The following is a 20,640-nucleotide window of genomic DNA, read 5'->3' as shown; positions in this document are numbered from 1 at the left end:
CCTACCAGCGCCTTCAGACCATACCAATGGTATATAAGGCGCTGTATAAATGCAAAATAACAATAACAATAACAATAAAAGGAATTTGAGAAATCACCAGTTGGAAGTGGCTGTTGATCCTTTTGATTATGTACTTCCGCTTTCATGGTAGCTTTGTTTGTTGTTAAACTAGGGGTCTAAAGTCCTGTCGATGCCACCTTCCCTTGGTGCGAACCCGTTGCCACACTTGTGTTCTGGGCATTCTGGGGCTCTTTTGATCGCAGCAGTATTTGATCCGGACTCTTGGAGGGAGTAATCATTTCCCAATTCTAAAGATCAGAGCACATTGATATTTTGGCAGAGTTGGGTTTAATAATGGCGGGCATTCTGTTGGGCCTGATTCAAGATCTACTTGGTCTTGATTGGCCTGTTTTTGTGCATTAGCAAAGGATTTCTTCTTGTTAGTGTTAAAGGCCGTTTTTTTCTTCCAATGAGCCTTCCTCCACTTACTTTGCTCTGGCTCTGTTTTTACCTGTAAATCCAATGGACAATGCCTCTTAATTGAGTCTTAGGGGGGTTGGAAGACCCTTTCTCCTTCCCAACAGCAGACTGTGGTCTGTATGGGCATGTATGGGTTTTCCTCTAGCGCAAACTGAGCTAGGAATCAGCTGAGAGCTGTAAAATGGGGATAGTGGCAACACATATGTTTCCATGCAGGGAAACATCATTCCCTTTGTGCGCTCCTTTCCTCGCCACTCCCAATGCGAGGTACATCCCCCGTAGCCCCTGTTCCCTCCTCAAACCTCGACACGCCCGGACTCCCAACCCGCCCTCCTGTTCCCAATGCTATAAACATTCCTAAACACTTGCATGCACCCCACACACATACATTCGTGCACACATATTCCCAACTCCCCAATCCCTTTCTTTACCTTAATTGTGCATGCTGTGTTCTCCGACAGGTTGCCATTCAGTGAGGGTAGCCATCGGGGAAATATATATGATGAAAGTGGCGTGTTTGGAGGCACCATACTTGATAACATATATTGGAAGCTTCTGAAAACTTCTGAATCGTCTATTTGCCTGCAAAGGGCCTCTTTTAGAGATGGCGGTACAATAAAAAAGTGTCGGTAACGGGAGCACTGCCACGTCTATGGCACCACCAAATGTAGCGTTTTCAAATTGAAACTTGTAAAAACCACCTACTTTTGTGTGGAGGATATTTCTTCCACACAAAACCACTCCTGCATTGCAATAATATGCAATTCCATTGGATCCTAAGCGACTCGATTATTGGGAATAGCTGAAGGGTCTGCATACATTTAATCATGTGGACCCTTCTTTTTAGTGCTTGTGGTAACATTATTTGAATTGGTCATTGTTTCCAAGGGAAATATGTCTGAACTCAAAATGAGACCCATTCATTCTTTGTTGCTTCTAGCTTAACTCTCTGATGACCTAACCTCTGCCCCTCCGGTCTCAGTGTCCCAGTCATCAGTGGAGGGTAATACTGCTTCAGTGTGTTCTGAATTCAAAGCTTTTGCCTTTTTCTCCCTTTCGATTTGAAGAGGCTTATCTGTCATGCTGGGTACTACCGTGGGAGTGGTGTTATTAAAAAGAAATAGTCGGAAATATTTACCCCCTTATCTTCTGTAGTTAGGAAAACCGTATTTCTCACTGCTAAAAATGGTTTTCAAAATCATAATTCAGATCCATGTTTTCCGAAACGTATACTTATGAATATTTACTGTAGATATATCAAAACATGTATTCCAAGAAGAAGAAAGCCATCAAGATTAAACATGTTGCAGTGATATAGACTTCAAATTTTCGCATAGTGAGTCAAACTTTGTCCCACAATCTAGTCCTACGCGCTTTACAAATTTTAACTTTCAAATTCTAGGACCATATTACAGAAATTTTGCACACGTGCAAGTGCAATTTGGGTATTTTGTCTTAGTGCAACAAAAAAATGTTAATGCATTTTTCCACCATGGCAAGGTTTGCCCTAATGCCAATGCAGAAGTTTGTTACTATTACAAATTCTGCCCATGTGCAATTTTAGTGAAAGAATATTTGTTTGTATTAGGGCATAAGGGCAACTTAAGAAAGCAGGTGGTCTCTGTTTTAAATCGCCCTTTCACTATTAGAACAAGCTTTTATTTATTTATATTTATTTATAAGGCGTCAGTCACAATCCAGGAGGCACAGTAGTGCCAACAATGACAAACAAACAGAAAACAAGCGATAGTCACAAGAAATCAGAAGTCAGATCCAGGATCAGCAGAACAGGAAAGTCTTTAGTCCAGCTTTGAAACCTCCCATGAATTGACACAGTCTCAGATCGGGAGGAAGAGCATTCCATATCCTGAGCGCAGCAAAACGAAAGGATCCCTGGGCTACCATATCAGGTTTGGCCCGAGGAGTTTGGAGGAGACCCACATTGTTGGATCTCAGTGTTCTTCGGGCCGGTAACCAAGAAATACGGTTAGATAGGTAACCCGGACTGACTCCATACAGGCATTTATGAGTAATGCACAGAAGACAAAAGGGTATCCTACTAGCCATGGGAAGCCAGTGCAGTGTTCTCCTGGCTTCAGAGATATGGTCATTCCTTTACAATCCCTCGACTGCTCTCACTGCATTATTTTTGCGTGACCTGGAGACGCATCATATCTCCTTTACCTATTAAATGTAGCAGGCTGGAGCCATGACCTTGTTTAACTCCAATAATCTCCCTTGCAATTGTTGCCCGATTCTCATGTGACAGGAAAGGCCTCAACTGCACAAGCAGTTTCAAATAATAGGATGTAGAGTACACAAGACAGCTTACATGAGCGTTCATGCTGAGCTCTTGGTCGAGCACCATGCCCAGAGTCTTCACATTTGGGGGGTTGGGGATAACACCCCCCGGCTATGGGGAACTCACTAAACTGTGACCCTAGTTTCGTCAGGCGTGCAGCTGTGCCCACAATCATAATTTCCGTCTTCCCATCATTCAGTGCCAGCAAATTTTCTATCATCCAGGTTTGTATTATGGCATACACCCCGTTGATTGCCTCAGAGTCCCTAGTATAGTTTCCTAATAGGGGGATTAGGCACTGTGCATCATCAGTGTAATTTGTAAATAGTACCCCGCCTGCCACTAAGTAGTTCAAACAGCGGTGCAGTAAAGAGATTAAAAAGTGCCAGGGACAGGCATGAACCCTGTGGGACTCCACAATCGATCTCAAACTCATCTGCTTTGTAGTTGTCAAAGAAAACTCTAGCAGTGCATTGGCCAAAAAGGACTTAATCCATTTGACTGCAGCTAAGGAGAAAAAGGAGGCAGGTCTGAGCCTCGATACTAGTATAGAGTGATCCAATAGATCGAAGGCTGCAGAGAGATCAATGAGCAAAAGAAGAGCTGTGCCTCCTCCTTCTACAATTTCCAACATATTTGCATTAAGATCCAACAAGGCGGATTCCGTACTATGGGCCCTCCCAAAGCCTGACTGCCTTTGATTCAAGATCTGGTTTTCCTCCAAATAGACATGTACCTGCGCATAGGTAGCGCAATCCAGGATTTTGAGAAAAAAGGGCCCATTCGAAATGGGTCTATAGTTTGATACAGGTTGGCACATAGTACTCCCTAAATGACAAATTCACAAATTTTGTCATGAGGGGGGTATCAGTTGAATAGCACAGAGGTTCACCATCCTCAATGGACACACATCACCCTTACAGAAAGTGGGTCTCAGTAGTTTCACCAAGGCCAACATTTCATTTTCCATAACTAGTGCGCCCTCGAAGAGGGGGGAAGGGTATCATGGCAGATAGCTTTCACATGTAAGTCCGTTTTGCTTGCATATCATCTTGGATCTTTTCTATTTTATAGATCATTGCATCTTGGATGGAGTCACACCAATCCTTGTTTTTATTAACTATGGGTGCAACCGGGTCAGGATCTTCCAGTTCCCGCAAGATTTTAAACAGTTCTTTAGTGTCTGAGTCAAAGGCCACTTTTTTGCGGCAGTAATAGCGTCTTTATGAGCTTTAGCTGGCGCTAGATATTTTGCTTTATTGACTTCGGAGTTAGCCATCTTCTGCTTTAAAATGTTGAATTGTATGCCCATAGAGAACCTGGGGCAGAATTAAGTTTACCAGACTTTGGGCATCACTACGAGTTTGGTGGTATTAGCAAACCTCATTGCCTGTACCACCAGTGGCAATGGGAAATTACTGCCCAATTCGGGAGGTTTGTTGCTCCTCATCTGAAGTAGGACTTAGTTGGGAAGGGGTGGTATTAACATAACAGTAATAGTGTCAGCACCATTACTGCTACTTTTTTGTGAAGGTAAAGCCTCCTCTCATAAGCAGGCTGTTTTCATACCAAACACATAATTAGCCAGAGCGGAAAACAGCTGGTATTTGGAAATACTGCTTGTTTTTCCACTACCCACAAACTAACAACAAACCCCTTAATCTTGCCTCCTCGAATACAAACTTGTTCCATCTAATGAACGACAGACACATCGTGGGCTTAAAAGGCAATATAGTTGGCCATCAAGTTTGCCATCATTGTACACATTGGGCATCATTATAACTTGGCCGGTATTGTAACAACGACAATTGTCGCCGGACCAGCACAGTACAACTAAGCGAACGGGTGCCGTCCTGCCCGCCAGGACCAGACCTGGCAGGTGCAACGGCACCCACCCGCAGACTTTCACGGAAGCACTGGCACCGGTACAAACGGTGCCTTTGCTGACCGCCAGAGCTGTAATGCCCCGGTGTTTCCAGCAAGCCAGGCGCCGGCAAAATTCCCAAGTCTGACAGCAACCTGCCACTTTTACCGGCACCATTACCGCCGGACTTGTACTGAGGCCCATTGTGTTAGGTCACTCGATAGGTACATAAACCCATGGTGGAATCGTACACTGTTTCAAAAATTCAGAAAGGCACGACAGCAACAATGTTAAAACGTTTAACTGCTCCAAATAGAACTATAAATAACAGTGATTCGTTGCAACTAATCTTCAGGGTTAAGCCTTCGGGGTGTACCTGGTTATTTCCTGACATCAAGCTTTAATGAACAGAACTGCGAAATTTCTTATCATTTTCATTCGCAAAAAGAATTGTAAATACATTTGCACTCACCATTACACTCATGAACATCAATCGACTCAAAGTTGCGGGTGATCTCGACTCCAATGTTAGACCTATAATTACAAGTTAAAAACATGCAATAAAACATCTGTTCAGTAAAATTATAAACAACTGAACATTGTTTACATGTGGCCTTATGTATATTTCTAATAGCACCAACAGCGCTTATCCTTCAGAATATAAAGGAGTTTTTGCTTCTATCATTATAAATTATTCCGCAATATTTGCTGCATGCAGTAATTATCCTGGCCACATGTAGACATTTCTCGGAATTAGGCTGATTGTGATAAATCTGCCAGGTTGACAGTAATAGATGGAGTTCCACACATTCTGCCTACAGTTCTGAAAATCTGCAGGCATTATTTTATAACCAGATGTGATCCCTTTCCACCCGTGTCAATAGTGGCAACGTGTGGTGCACAGCAGCACATCTTGCTGCCACTGTACAGTTTGCAGAAAGTGGCTCTTTCACACCCTCAAAAGGGTCCACACAGCATGAAGGAAAGTAATCAAACCTGGAGGGGCCATTTATAATTATTACCTCCACCTTTTAGGCCGGGATTAAATTGGAGAACTTTTCATCATGCATTTGTCCTCAGAATCAGGCGATATTTACTTCATGCGACATTCCTAGGAATAGTGCACCTGGTAGATTAATACCCCTTACATCATTCTCGCGTAAAACAGGTGATATTTGCAAATTCTGCCTGTGTTTACTGTTACCACCAAAGCATGTAGCCCTTCATATGGATGCTTACCTCTCAAAAAGCGGTCGCTCCTCTGCACTGAGGTGTGAACTGTGCAAGTCCACTGCCCTCATGTCATTCAAGGAGCCGCAGGGCAGATTGGGGGGCTTGATGCAGTAATAAGCTTCTTCATCTCTCTGGTCAATGTACTCACACACCTCCTTATCTGTCTCCAGCTTAAAGCCACATTCAGTGATGGCTTCTGCAGTTGCACTTTTAAAACGACCCTGGAAACCTAGGACCCCCAAACTCGCATGCCTAGATCTCCACAGAGCAGCAACTCCTTCACTTGGATGAAATAACTGAGTGGAAACCCTAACTTTGCCCTCCCAGGATAGGATAAAATGTATATGGTAGGTGCCATTGTTAAAATCTTCCACCTTTCCAGTCGCTCCTGCATTGACTTCTGGTGTAAATATTCTTGGCCTCAGGAAGTCCCCTCCATAGGTCTTCCTGTTGCCCAAGTGGTCGTACATGTCATACTGCACAGTCAATACATCGCCAACGCAGTATTTGTCTTTGGGATTCGCTATGAAACCTTTGCTATTTTTGCCACTTGTCGAAGTTTTCCAATTGGTCATTGTGACCTTTGGTAAGGAACGCTCTATTTTTTCAAAAATGTTTTTAATGTTTAATTGAAGTTCAGTGGGTGGTCCCGTCACTGGAGTCTTCTCTTGTGCCTTCACTGACATCTGTGTTCCTTCCGGCACTGAATTTGCAGTTTGCTCCTCTTTGACAGTTGGGCATGACTGATCATTTCCCCTCAGACTGGAAAACTGAAAAGGAAGAAAAAGAGGCTAAGAATGTCACCTGCAGGAAAGTTTAACATCATAAAAAAGGCCATTGAAGAAGATTGATGGAAAATGAAAACTGGCTCAAAACTGATGGCACAAGCAAAAATTAAAACGGCACAAACTAAAACGGTCAATTAGGCCCAGGTTCTAAGTCTCATTACGGGATTGGCAGTATTTCCCCTGGCAATACCAGTAAACCTATTTACTGTTACTGCATGCAGCGCGCATGCGGCGGCTCCATTTTGATACTGTAGGTGGTAATACCACATGCGCTCATGTTTTTTTTGGAGGTAATTCCCTCTACAAAAAAGAGTTAAAGTTTTGGAAACGGATCTCCCAGTGGTAAAACATGCAGTATTTCCAAACACTGCATATTTTACCACTACTGCCAAACTCATAATGAGGTCCTAGACTTCTATTTAACAAGAACTTCATGCAACAACGAAGTAAGAGAGTAAAAATGGGAACGATGTCCCAATAATCTGACACTTTATAAACTTCCATCTAGCTTAAGTGCATTATCAACAGACCATTCCTGGCCGGATGACTTGCCAGTAATTACCATTACTTTAAATCTTACTCCTCTTCGCAGTTCTTGCTACCTTAAGGGTGCTGGTGCTCTCCTGAGACTCACCAGCTGCTAGTGCCTACTGTACAATGTGGTTCTTCAATGCCACTAAAAAATGTTCAGGCAAGGAATGCATGCCCCCAGTTATGACTGTATGAGAGATAGGATAATTGCATATTTGGAGAATTTCAACGTCACTTAGTTTGTAAAACCACTTAAGACTCAGAGAGAATGGGTATGCATCTTTAACTAGTGGTCTAGTTTTGTTTTGATCATACATGGTTCATTACATCTACTTGTTTTCACTTATGGCCCTGCATGTACGGTTTAACTGCCTGTTAGTCCTCTATGGCCCAACATATACCACCGAGCAAAGCTTTGGTCTCTTATGGCCCTACATATACTGTATAACTGCATCTTATTCGCTTTTGTTCATGCACATACGTTCAAACTGTGTTGTTGTCATTGAAGGCCTTGGATATACTGCTATTTTCATCATAAACTACTCACATCCCAATATTTCTACCTTCTGTAAATATCAGGGTCTTGCTTTCCACCTGATGGAACTGCACTCCAATTTTGGACAATCCCCTACCTGCCTCGCACGCCACGTCCTCCCCTCCTAGATCTTTCAAACATGCTCTCTTGCATCCCTTTACTGCGAGTACTCACTCTCTCTGTACCCTTCGCTCACTTCTTGTGGATGCTCTCCTCTTTGACCTCCCCCTCATATCCACCGTGTACTCGCCCACTTTCTATGACACCCTTGCCCCAAAATGTGCATTTCCTAACCAACCACTTGGACCCCACCTACCCCTCTCCGCTCCCCTCCAGTGCTGAATCCTTTCCCATACACTCTCTTACTTCTTGACATTCATACTCTGGAATACACAATCTGTATGCTAAAGAAAACTCCTTTCTCACTGATTACTGGCTCGTACAACCCTGGCTGCCTGCTACCATTACTTTGCCACCTTTTGCACTTGACAAAGCAGTGGGGTTGTACTAATGGTTAATAATGCATCCTTTCTCCCTCAGAATTTCTACCACATTCCTTAGAGTTCACAGTTAATCAAGTCCTCACTCCAACCCCATTCACTATTCTCTGGATCCCCTGGGCTGATCAGGAGCTCCTGCATGGCTACCTTTCCACTAAAGCCTCTGAAGTGCCCATGGGAAACTTCAACCAACTAGAACTCCCCCTCACCCATTAGTTAGAAATGGACTCCTTCCTTTTCGAGCACTTCCTAACCTCCCTTCCAAAATCAAGTATTCACTTCCAAGGGACCTCGCTTGAGATTGTCTTCATCTACCCCTCCTTCAATCTTCGCCATTACTAAGGACAAAATGAAAACCAAAACCTCTGGCCTCTATGTAACTAAGGTCAGGTTCTATTTTCTCTCTTGCTCCCCCCTCATGCCTCCACCATTTAACAGGCAGTCTCTGACTTTAACAAGGCTCCCCACTACTCTTTTGAGCAACACCAATATACCTCTGGCATCTTCACTCCCTCTACCCTACACCCCCAACCCAGAATCCCCAGCAGATCTACCACCTAAAGAATGCCATACAACGCCATCTTCGAAGACAGTGTAGTGGCCATGCCCTGCCTCTTCTCCTTGCCTAAAAGGAAACCCTCATCGCTTTCACTATGGCTCTTGACTGTTAAATCCATCTACTTTGCTAATCCCATCACTACGCTTTGCTCTCCCTCCAAAAACATTCCTTTACCATCCTAGTTCTAATGCTAACTCCCCTCTCTTATCTGCTAATGACTTTGCACACTACCTCTCACCCAAGATCAAAAAGCTCCATGACACCCACACTGCTCTCCTCTCTCTGTGTCCTCCCCTACTTCTTTCTCCCACTCCATCCCTCCCTACTACTAATCAGTTTTACTCATTCCTCCTAACCACTCCCACTTAGCTGCCAACCCCTCCTTTACCTCTTTGGAGCACTTTGCAACGCAGATGATCATGGGACTTGCATCTCTCACATGCTTCCATCACTCTACCTTCTTGAACCACTCATGTGAAATCTTTCTGACTTCTTCAAGGTAACTACTGTCCTACAGATCCCTTAGAAGTCCTCGACTGACCCAAACAACCAAGCTATTGGCCCATTTCCCTCCTCCCTCACTACTCTAAAATCCTGATTTACCCTTCTTTAACACAATCTTCTCTTATCTGGATACTAACAACCTCCTTGATGCTTTCCAATCTGAATACAGCAGCCACCACTCTACAGAAACAGCCATTAACCAGGTCTATAATTTCCCGACCTCTGCTAGCCATCATAATCAATCCTCTTTTCTAATCCTTCATAACCTTTCAATTGCCTTCAAAATGGTGGACCACCCGACTATTACTGAGACTTTTCCCAACCCTGAAATCCAGGCCACTGCTTTCAGTGTGATTGCTTCCTATCATTTAGAGTGTTCCTTCTCCATAGACTGGAACTCATCACCCAATGTTGCTTCCTGTTGTCCCTCAAGTCTCTATCCTTAGCCATTGGTCAACTCATCTCTTCCTTTGGGTTTGTCCATCATATCTTTGCAAAAGATACACAAATCTTCTTCTCCTTCCCTAATCTGAGTCAGAACCTCAATTTAGCCATTACTGACCGTCTCTCTGCTATCAATTGCTAGATATAACTATGTTTTCCACTGCTTAACTCTTTCAAAACAAAAGTAAGATACCTACATGCTTCCACTGCCTCCCCCCTTCTATTCTGACCAACTTGACATTCTTTACTCCTCCCCTAAGGCACAAAACCATACTTACCTTTTGATAGCAACCTCAGTCTTCATCACTTCATTACTACCACTTTCACTGAGGCTAGGATTAACTGTCCTAATATCTGACAAATCTGCCTACTCTTTACCTGCCATCCACCAAAACTTTAATACTAACTATTGTACCGTGTAGCTCTGACTACTGTGCCAGCCACCTCCTGGGCCACCCCCTCTACTCCTTTTCTCCGTTTAACAAAATACTCAACTGCACCACCAATACCCTTTGGAATCTTCCCTGCTCTTCCCCTTGTTCATTCTACCTCCCTTTGTGAAACCAGTGCCTACTCAAATTCCAGCTCCTAGTCTTCAAATCACAGCATGGTCTTGCACCCACGTACCTGGCATACACTTTATCCCACTCCTCCCCTCCATGCAACTTCTACTGAGACACCCTCCCTAAATTATCGGCTCCCCTTCTGCCCTGCACATCATCTAGCTCCGTCTCCTACCTCAACCAGCACTACTGCAATTTACTACCCCATGTCATCAACTCCTCCTTCCATGTCAAAACCCCCCCTACCATCTACTATTAAATTGTTACTTAACTATCACCTCATGAGCCACTTATGCGATCCCTCAGTTTACCAACACATTTCCTCCCCTCCCTAACTACCCAGCACATAACTCTTCTGTATTTTGAAAGCTGTACCTATTACTTCCTTGGTACTGCGGCCTGTGTTGTGACTTGTCTTGTCCCTGGCCTCTTTACTGTTGTATTCCATTTAACCAACTGGTCAGTTTTACACCACCTGTCACCTCTATTCTAATACACTTTTTTTAGGATTGTCCCAAATACAGTATCTTTGCTTTGTGTTTATGGGTGAAACACATTATCTGCTCAATAAATACAAATCCAGGTCTCAGGAGGTGGTCCTCCAGTAACTGCATAATACCGAGTAGAGGGTGTTTGTACCTTCATTAACTTCTTGTTCCAGATAACACTCATCAGGAAAATGACAGTGATTGCCACTAACCACGTGAATTTATTTTTAACCGGTATCGACATGCTGGGTTACCTGCAAAAAAAGTTTAAAAAAGTATTAGTTTGCAGCAATTGAGCCAGACATTTAAAATTAGCATTTCTCAATAATGTTTCATATACGTATGTTTCCTTTTATTGTGGTGAATGTTTTATTCATAACTTTTTTATTCAAACCATTTTCATACTTTGTTTCGGGTAGCACAGAACATACTTCTTTTCCAAGAAAGGGTCCCTTTGTCATTCCATTTCCATTATTTTAATTGAATGTTCTAGTACCCTCTAGTGTTTTGCAATTAATATACCTTGCGGCAATGGACATTTATTAATACATATTCATACACAGTGCAAAATTTTTCACAATTGATATATTTTTTCCTGATCTGTAGAAAACCTGCAATTACCATGATAATCTCGATACCACATTGGGTCTTAACTCGAGTATGACAGTAGTTGCAAAATATGACAATAATGGATTTACTGCCATTTATACTGCTCTGACAAAGGATACATTTTGACAAAAATAGCAGGAGTACCCCCACCGTATGGCTGATGGGGGAAATTGAGGAGTTATTACCTATGGCAATTTTACCTGTGGCAATAATTACTCCAATCCTAATGTAGTACCATGTGACTCCATAATGGGGAATAACAGCAACTCTAAACATGGAGGATTTACCTGTGGGATAAATTGAGATACATGGAGACGGTCTCAATTTGAAGTGAAAAGGTGCTGGAATAATGCATTACTAGTTAGTAGTAGTTACTTGCTACCATGAGAAACTGCACTCTACAAGTGGCACAGAATTGATCACATACCAAGAACATCTTTTGAAAAGACCCAGTGTGTCAGAAATTCTTGTGTGCAAACAGTGTATGTCGTTTTTCAGCAGCAACTGAGACCTTGATTGATTCTGTCAAGAATAAATATATTGAAAAAAACAGTGACACATATATAAATATATCTAAATGCCTTGTTGCAAGTATACGATTTGTACGTGCAGTATTAAAAAATAGGGAATACATTACTTTTTAAATGTGTTAGAAATCAATGTTTTTAATATGGGCTGAGTTAATGCTTGTTTTGCTGTGTCTCCAGTGGACCCAACTAGAGTTAAACTCCACTGCACCCTGCATACATGATCAGATGTGGGAGAGAGGGGATGTGTCGCAGGAGACTTGCCTTGCCTATTTTGAGTATATAGATTAATTTGTTTTGTATCATAAAAACTCATTGGGTTCACAAAACAAAGGGTTTGCTGGGCCAGGCATCTGTGTTAATGAGACCACCCACCCTTGTGAAATAATTTCAAAAGAATAGAATTATAAATACATTTTAAAATTCCACCTGATAAGAATCAGACCTGCTCAAATAGCAGCCTAACCTCTGCTAATACCCAGCTTCAAAGAGCTGAAATGACATTAGTGCCCCCCCCCCTGACATCAGTTAAGACAATAAAGCTGATCAGATGCTAAATAATGGAAAATAGACAATGAGACCTCTCCTAGCTGTTTACATGACTAATTATGCTGAACACAAAGTTTCACAATTCTAAAAAATGAAACTTAAGGCTGGAACCCAGTTGCAGAAATATAATAGGCCATTTGAATGATCATTACTCATGCATTTAAAACTGTTTTTTAACAGAACTCCACAACCATACAACTTAGACATAAGTGGACATGTGTGTTATGACTGTCATTCTCCTCTCCCAAATGAGTCAACATTGCCTACAGTTTTAATAAGTAACAGCATAATGAATATTAATAACTTCATGAAAAGTTAACTCATATTTCATTTTTGGGTGTCCCTATGACCGTCTGGCTCATGGGTCCCTGAAATGCACATTTCATTAAAGTTGCTATGATAAAATATGGAATACATATGAGTTTACAACCAAATGTGTTAAGAACATACATCCCCCATCTGTTCTCATGTTCAGAAATATGATAAACCTAAAAGAACTTGGGGTGTATTAGCTGGTAGTTAATAAAGTTAATGGAAAGAGTTGAGCAATCAAAAAGTGTTATATCATCATGAAAATGTGTGAGACTATCACCCATCATAAAAGCAGAAACACACAGGTCACAGGGATCTCTCTCTCTCTCTCTCACTGGAATATGAAGCTATATAGAAGGAGAACACCCCTGTATTATTAACCTGAGGCAGAGCTACTTTCCTGAAAAAGAGAGGCAGGGACCAGGAGAGGCTAGCTGCCTAGAAATTCCCTTACTCACTGCCTTAAAGAAGGGAATATGAACATTACCACAAATGTAATTTGATAAGTCCCCTAGAATGATCTGCTCTTTTGAGTCCCTGGAGTTGGGGGGGGGGGGGCTGTAAAATGTCACAATGAGGAGCTCATTTCAAATAACATACTTTAATATCATACTGGGAAATGTACTTTGCTTTCTCACTGTATTTACAGCCAACTAAGATTTTAATTTCAAAGAAAACCAAGAACATGCTAATATGCTGTGAGTGCAGAGTAGAACTGATAGCATTTCTGTGCAGATAAAGTGTAGTCTTTCATAAACTAATTCCAATCAAATTGTACCCAGAGTGTTTTTTACAGGTGGAGTCAACCACTTAGGTTGTGATTTGAATGGCCAAATTTCATAGTCTAATGGAGAAGTTCTTGATAATTTGTGGTCTGTGAAAGCTATAGATACTTAAAATACTTTGGGAGATGAAGGGAGTTTAGTTGTGTCACTTCCATTCCCTTAGAAAATGATGCCAAGGTAAATTACATTTGCTCCTCTCTCAACATTGCACATTATGGGAAGGGCTTTGCAGCTGTGGGCCCGATTTGCGAAGGCAAGTAGAAATGGTACTCATCCTTGTATTAGAAAATCATAAATAACATTTTCGCTGTTGGGTGGGTGAACCAATGACCTGTGTGCTTTAAATTGATAGCACTGCTTTCCTAACCCAAACCTGCATTCACATTGCATGCACATACTAGCAACCCTCAGCACCATATTTACATAGGGTGAATTATTCCTATCAAATGATAATAGCATTGATATTTATGCAAACCTTCTCCGGCACCAAAGCTTGTTTTTTTTAATACTGAAGAAAATAAAAAATTAAAAAATCGATGATTATTCGGAACGTAATGCAATGTATAAACCACTCAAATCATTTAAATATAATAGCCGGTAAGCAGCAGCGATGTCATTATTGTCTACGATTGTGTTTAGAAGTTAGATTATTTTATTAGGGCCTCATTACACGGAAGGCGGTAACCATGGCGCTATTAGCGCCATGGTTGCCGCCGGTATTTTACCGTGTCCGTCTTGGTGGATGGCGGAATTACCGCCCTACTCCAAGGTGAGCGGGGCGGTAATTCCCCATTCACCAAGGCACTTCCCCATTCCCATTTCTGCCCCCATAGGGCATAATGGGAATGGGGAAGGTGCTAATTACAGTACCGCAAATTGAGGTACCGTAATTAGCTCCAAGGTCCCTTTGCGGCACCCTACTTTAACGGCTGGTAAAACCAGCCGTTAAGGTCGGGTCCCGCAAAGGGAACTTGTAGTAAGGCGGTAAGGGTTTACCGGTACCGGTGCCCTTACCGGTACTGGTAAACCCTTACCGCCTACCGTGTAATGAGGCCCTTAGATTTAGAACCAAAAATTGAATTATTGGTTCTGGTGTGACACCATGTGTGCACGGTTTATTGATGAGAGGTCCCAGGCAGGCCATCTAACTGTGAATAAGTTAGCAACATTCATGTATCTTATTGTGGTGATTTCCCATGCATTAAGTAAGGAGAGCACCTTTGCATTGCAATTATTTAAATACATTCGAGTTTTTACTATAAAAAAACGAGCCCCACAATTGTGGGGTGGTAGTGTATACCAGGAAATGTTAGATGGGGGATTGGCACTTGGTTAAAAGAACAACATATTAACACATATCTCACCAATACCTCAATACCTAATGATGCTGGAAGTCCCATGCAGCCAGTTTTTGTTAGCAATGAAAATAGAACAAAGGTATTGTACTAAGTTTATCAGTCAAAAACAGGCATTTATGTGGGGTGGCTATTTTCTTGTACCATCCATTCATCTTGCCTGCCACATCAGTGAGTTTGAAGACTGCCATCAGAGATCTATTTGCAGTCTAGAAGCACACATTTAAATATCAGAAGGGCTGCTATCTTGGGGGACCAGCTACCTAATGCCTCCAAACGTCGGATGAGATCGGCGAGGTTTAGATTAAATCAAAGGGGGGCCAACATGCATCCCTGTTTCACACCTCTACTAATGCCGATCTCATCCGATAGCTGGTTGACATTGCCCAGTCTGATCCTGGCCATGGTATTGTTGTGCAAGGCTTTAACAATTTCAAGTAACCAGGCTGGGCATCCCCACCTCTGCATTTTTTGCCCACAGGTGTTCCCGGTTTATTAAATCGAACGCTGATTTAAAATCCACATATGCTAAGTACAGAGGAGGGCTGGCTTTGCCTTTGGTACAATTAAGTAGACGGTCAACCACACTCAGATTTAGATTTATACTAGCTCCTGCTCATAACGTGGTTTACAGTGGGTGTATGAGCTTGTTTTCACTAACCCATGCTTGCAGATGTTTTAGCACACAGCTTGCAAACAGTTTACCAGTGGTGTCCCAAAGTGATAAGAGACAGTCATTTTCTGGGCTCAACCTATCACCTGCTTTGTGTACTGGCATCAATATGGCACAGATCCAAGAGTGGGGGATCTTCCTCTGGGAGCACACTTTATCAAATAGGTTACATAGCCGTGCTGCCCATTTTGATGGGTCAGCCTTCAGTACAACAGATGACAGCCCATTTGGGCCAGGTGCCTTTGAATTTGTAGCCTTTTTAATCATATCCACAATGCAATCATGATTAAAGTGTAAAGGCCAAGGGCTCTCACCACCGTCTAAAGCATCAGTCACTTTTTGACTAACCATCATTTTAGTTTCAATAAACTTTTGCCATGTGGATCCTGGAAATTTTGGTAGCATACTCTTACCATCTTTTGGATCCCTAGACATTGAGAGAGTCCGCCAGTGGTCTTTGGATTGCGGGTCATCATAACCTTCATGGGGTGCTGCCAATTCTTATTCAGACCATAGGCTTTATATCTCTGTAGCCAATGTTGAAGCATATTTTTAATGTTTCAAATTGTTGCCATGTTGTCAGATATAGATAGTGCAGATCTTTGTATAAGACGCACTTGCCTACGGAGCTTTCTTTCACCAATTGTATTTCCATTTCAAAACGTTTGGTTTTTAACTCACCCAATTGGACTAACGGTTTGCCTCTGATCACACCGGCTTTTTTGGTTATTTCTTTGATCCACATTTCAATACCTTCCGCATTTAGAATGTATAAGAAATCGTTCTTTTCATCCATGGCTACAGCCAGCAATTTACCGGCCCTTCTAATGTTGCCCAGTGACCATTGAATTCTGTTTCCACCTGGGTCAAGCTCCAGATCTACAGGTCCCAGTTCTATGTGTTCCCTTTCCACTACCCGGATGCACAGTTCTAACCTATGGTGATCACTATAGGAGGCAGGATTTATATCTAGTGCAACTGCGCATTTGAGTAGAGGTCCATTCGCACATACATAATCAATGGTGCTTTCCTTTTTACCCACCTTCCAGGTAGGCTGTCCTGAAATATCATTACACAAATGGCCATTTAAGGGGGTCATCTACCTTCCCGCTCAAAACGTTGTCCATTCCTCACCTTTGGAGTTCTTAGTTTTCACTACCATATTATTTCTTTTAGATACCTGACGAGCCGGGACTTTCGTTGTGAACAAATTGGATCCACTACCAGGTCATCAATAGCCTATCCAGGTATTCAAAAATATTCTCTGTTTTTTCACTCCCTGGTGGGTCATATATACATATCAACAGTAAATGTATATTTCTATCTTCATGGGTCAATCTGGTCTCTACTGCTATAACATTACTGCTCTCTTCTAGCAGTTATAATCAGCTTTTGACATTTGCTCACTATCAAGTTTGTAGCCCAAGAATTCCAATGATTCATATTGGGCTCTGATTAAGGCAGCAGTTGCTGGTAGCGCACAATGGATCTTAGACGTAGTGTGTACCCAGCGGTTGTACAAAATTCAAGGCACTGGAATTTAGGATTTATAGCACAGGGATCTTTGTGAATAGTTTATCTAATGATGGGCGATTTACAAGGTGAAACATCAGGGTAATTCAAAAGTTAGAATCGAAATTCTTTCATTCCATGACCGTTATATCAACAATGTTGTATCACAATACAAACGATTCTTAGGAGAAAATATATAATCTAAGCTTACATCTTAAAACAATGGTTAGAGTGAATGCAGGTGGGGGAGACAAACAACAGTGTGTTATTATCTAGCCCTGTTGGAAGAACACCCTGTCCTTACACAGGGGTTCCTATCCCTAGGCAGCGTGTGGTGGAACGCCTATCTAATTGGGATAGGATAAGAGAAAAATTGTCCCTCCAATAACCAAGTGTAGTGGTGCTCCAACCTGCATTGATGCCTGTTTAGCAAAATAAACAACTTTTTCTAAAATAGAGCAACCAACAAAAAATCAACACACAACTCCTAGTGCGGCAGGGCTGGTTATTAGATAACTGTCAAACACAGCTAAGGTAGCTTGCATGAGCATTTAAATAACCATGGGATTTTCTGTTCGTGTTTTATTCACCCTAAGGGAATTTAATATGATCTCATGTGGAGTAGTGGATGTTGTTAACATCTAAAAAAGGGGCAACAGATATGATACATTGCTGCCCGTTTTTATAGAACACTGTAAAAAGCTCACAGCATGTGAGTAATAAGCTGGTGTTATATTTCTTATGGGCTATCACCCCGTGTTACTGGGGACATCTGTAAGTGGCCACGGGACCGCCCATGACCAATAGGCTAGACCGGTTTCGATGGAGTAGAGGAATTCAAACCATCTTCTTCAGGACCGTCTAGTCAGTTATGCAGTAAGTCTGTCTTCCAACCATGCCGAGGTATAGGGGCACGAGGTGTACAGGCTGCTCCGTCTCCTATGTTGCTTAGATCTGAGGAGCAGGTTAGGCGAGTGCAACAGCTCGTATTTGTATCTTGTATTTAGAGTACCTCTGCTGCTTGGGACCCGGTGGACTTCTCTGGTCAGTCACATGGAATTACTCACTAGGTAGCATAAATCCAATAAAGAATTGTTATCAATTTCATCAAATGTGGAATGTAAAAGAGATTTATTTAACCCAGGTGCTTTGTGGAATAAAGCCTCAATCTTATTTTGTGCATCCGGGTACCTTTGGTTTGGAGCCTACTGTTTTTTTCCAAAAAAGGAGGACATATGCCCTGTTTAGTAGGGCCCGACCTTGTTGGTGTTTTAATTTCCTCTACAGGGGCCATTGATATTCCGTCTGTAATCCCTGTTGCAGGCGCCCGACAATATCCGTTGCTCATGCCATATGGTTTTTGTTTCCTGAGATTATAATTTCTTGTTTTGGATGTTGTTTCCCCAGCATATTAAATCAATGTCACTAGCCACTAACCAGTTCTTCCCTACAAACAGGGCCAGAGACTACGCACAAGAGGACACTAGAAACCCTCTAAAACACAGGCACACAGCATGTTGATAATCGTACGCTCAAAGGGGACCCGCCCCCACAGTCACCTCATAGTTAGTTGTTGGACGAATATACTTTGCCAAGATTGAGGGAACACTTTTCGGAATCAAAGGAAACAGCAATTCCCCACGGGCTCAAAGGGAAAAACCTCCCCCACAGTAACTGCACGGTTTAACACCTTAATCAGCTGCACAGGAAAATCTGTCTGCCGGTGTCACCCAGTTTTAAATGGCAAAGATTCTACACAAATCACGAGCGCCACACCGTGCGGCTCCCTGAATCAAATGGAAACAGAACTTTGCCCCCACACTTCCCCCCAAGCACACTGTCACAATGCTTTCCACGTGCTCGTAGCAATCACTTACTTAGAGCCCGGTGAAAACCTTGGAGCGTGTTACTTCCATCTATCGACGAAAATGGGCTTCACATAGGGACCGGACGCCTCCGGCACCCGCCACACGAAACACAAAACACTCAGCTCACTCCACGGAAGTGAGTTTTATGAGTAATTCACACTGACAGCAGTGGCAGGAAGCCACACCTCCTTCAATAGAAAGGGAGGAAATCTTCAGATTAGCCCAGCACAGCAAGGATTTCCGCAGTGTTCGCAGTTCCACAAAACACTCAGCTCACTCTGCTCGCTCCATGGAAGTGAGGCTTGTGAGTGATTCACATCAACAGCAGTGGCAGGGAGCCACACCCCCTTCAATGGAAATGGAGGAAATCTTCAGATTAGCCCAGCACAGCAAAGTTTTCTGCAGTGTTCGCAGTTCCACAAAACACTCAGCTCAAGATATGCTTTTGGGGAAGGTTCAACCTTCTTCCATTTGGTTAGTGCCCTTCCACAAAGGCAGTGGTAAGCTAAGAAGCAACAGTGAAATATTGTGGCATGGGTGTAATTGTAGGGGGGGAAAAAGGTGTTTGTCCCGCCCAACTTTTGTGGCACACCATTTTGTCCCACTCATTTGGTGGGGGCCCCTTTCATTTAAATATCATGTCCCCACATGACATTTCCAGCAAAGTTGCTCCACTGGTGTTAGTCAACAAAAAGTAGATTTGAGCAAAACACCAATATGCAATCATCTCTCACTGCCCGCTTTTGCCACTTCCACCTCTATAACATCCGTAAAGTCTGTCCCTTCCTAACCGGCCATGCTACTAAACTCCTTATTTCCTCCCTCATCTTCTCTAGACTCTTCTACTGCTCCACTCTATTCTTCGGTCTCCCCTCCACTAATCTAACCCCTCTTAAATCCATCTACCACTCTGCTATCTGCTCGCTCTGCCTTCTCTCACCTCACAATCACATCTCCTCTTCCCTCCCCTCTCTAAACGGGCTCTCCTTTCACTCCCATCTCAAATTCAACTTCCTCTGCCTCGTCTTTAAATCCCTCTATGGTCTTGCCCCACCTTACCTTTCCTCTCTCATCACTTTCTATACTGCCCCTCGCCTACTTTGCTCTGCTGATCTCTTCCTTTTCACTCTCCCTCCTCTACCGTGTGCCCCATCCTGCTTTCGATCTTTTAAACTTCTGGCCCCTTTCCACTGCATCCGTCTTCCTCTCCCTATCCAATCCATCTCCTCCTATTCCTCCTTCCGCACTTCTATCAAATCTTACCTCCTCCAATTACCATCCTAATGCCTGTGCTGTCTCTTTCACAACAGTCCTACATCACATCCTATATCTTGACTACCTCTCCCACCACGGTCCAATACCACTCATGTAATGCCATATTGTTCATGTAAATTGTTCTATATACTGTTTTCTGATACTTGACTCACATGTTGTTAATGCTTGTTATGTATTCTTATTGTCCTTATGTAAAGCGCTTTGGTGTAAAGCGCTATATAAAGCCTAATAAAATACAAATACAAAATTCATATTCTGGGACCCTCCTGCAGCAGAGATGGCAGCTTAACTTATGTGTTCTCCACCTCTAGGCTTTAGATGTAGATTGTACTTGATACAACATCTCTACAGTAGCCAAATGCTTGACAAACCTTGAACGTTGGG

At 42.6% G+C, this 20,640-nt stretch overlaps 1 protein-coding gene across 2 annotated transcripts in view; it reads right to left on the bottom strand.

Moving 5' to 3' along the window:
• LOC138487899 (NXPE family member 4-like) overlaps window positions 1-20,640 on the bottom strand; it is a 290,149-nt gene that overhangs the window by 172,049 nt on the left and 97,460 nt on the right. The window contains exons 1-4 of one of the 2 annotated variants that reach the window (XM_069614525.1): window positions 18,991-19,111; window positions 10,943-11,045; window positions 5,886-6,649; window positions 5,119-5,180 (exon numbers count right to left, since the gene is read on the bottom strand). In XM_069614525.1, the coding sequence (XP_069470626.1) occupies window positions 5,119-5,180; window positions 5,886-6,649; window positions 10,943-11,035 (919 nt within the window). In that variant the 5' untranslated portion in view covers window positions 11,036-11,045; window positions 18,991-19,111. Of the gene's footprint in view, window positions 1-5,118; window positions 5,181-5,885; window positions 6,650-10,942; window positions 11,046-18,990; window positions 19,112-20,640 lie in introns of those variants that run through there. The other variant, XM_069614524.1, reaches the window with a different exon arrangement.

This window comes from Ambystoma mexicanum, chromosome 9 (genome assembly GCF_040938575.1).
Source record: "Ambystoma mexicanum isolate Mex_15411 chromosome 9, UKY_AmexF1_1, whole genome shotgun sequence".
Taxonomy (NCBI): domain Eukaryota; kingdom Metazoa; phylum Chordata; class Amphibia; order Caudata; family Ambystomatidae; genus Ambystoma; species Ambystoma mexicanum.
Note: the sequence above shows the minus strand (reverse complement) of the source record. Positions and strands in the feature narration are given on the sequence as shown.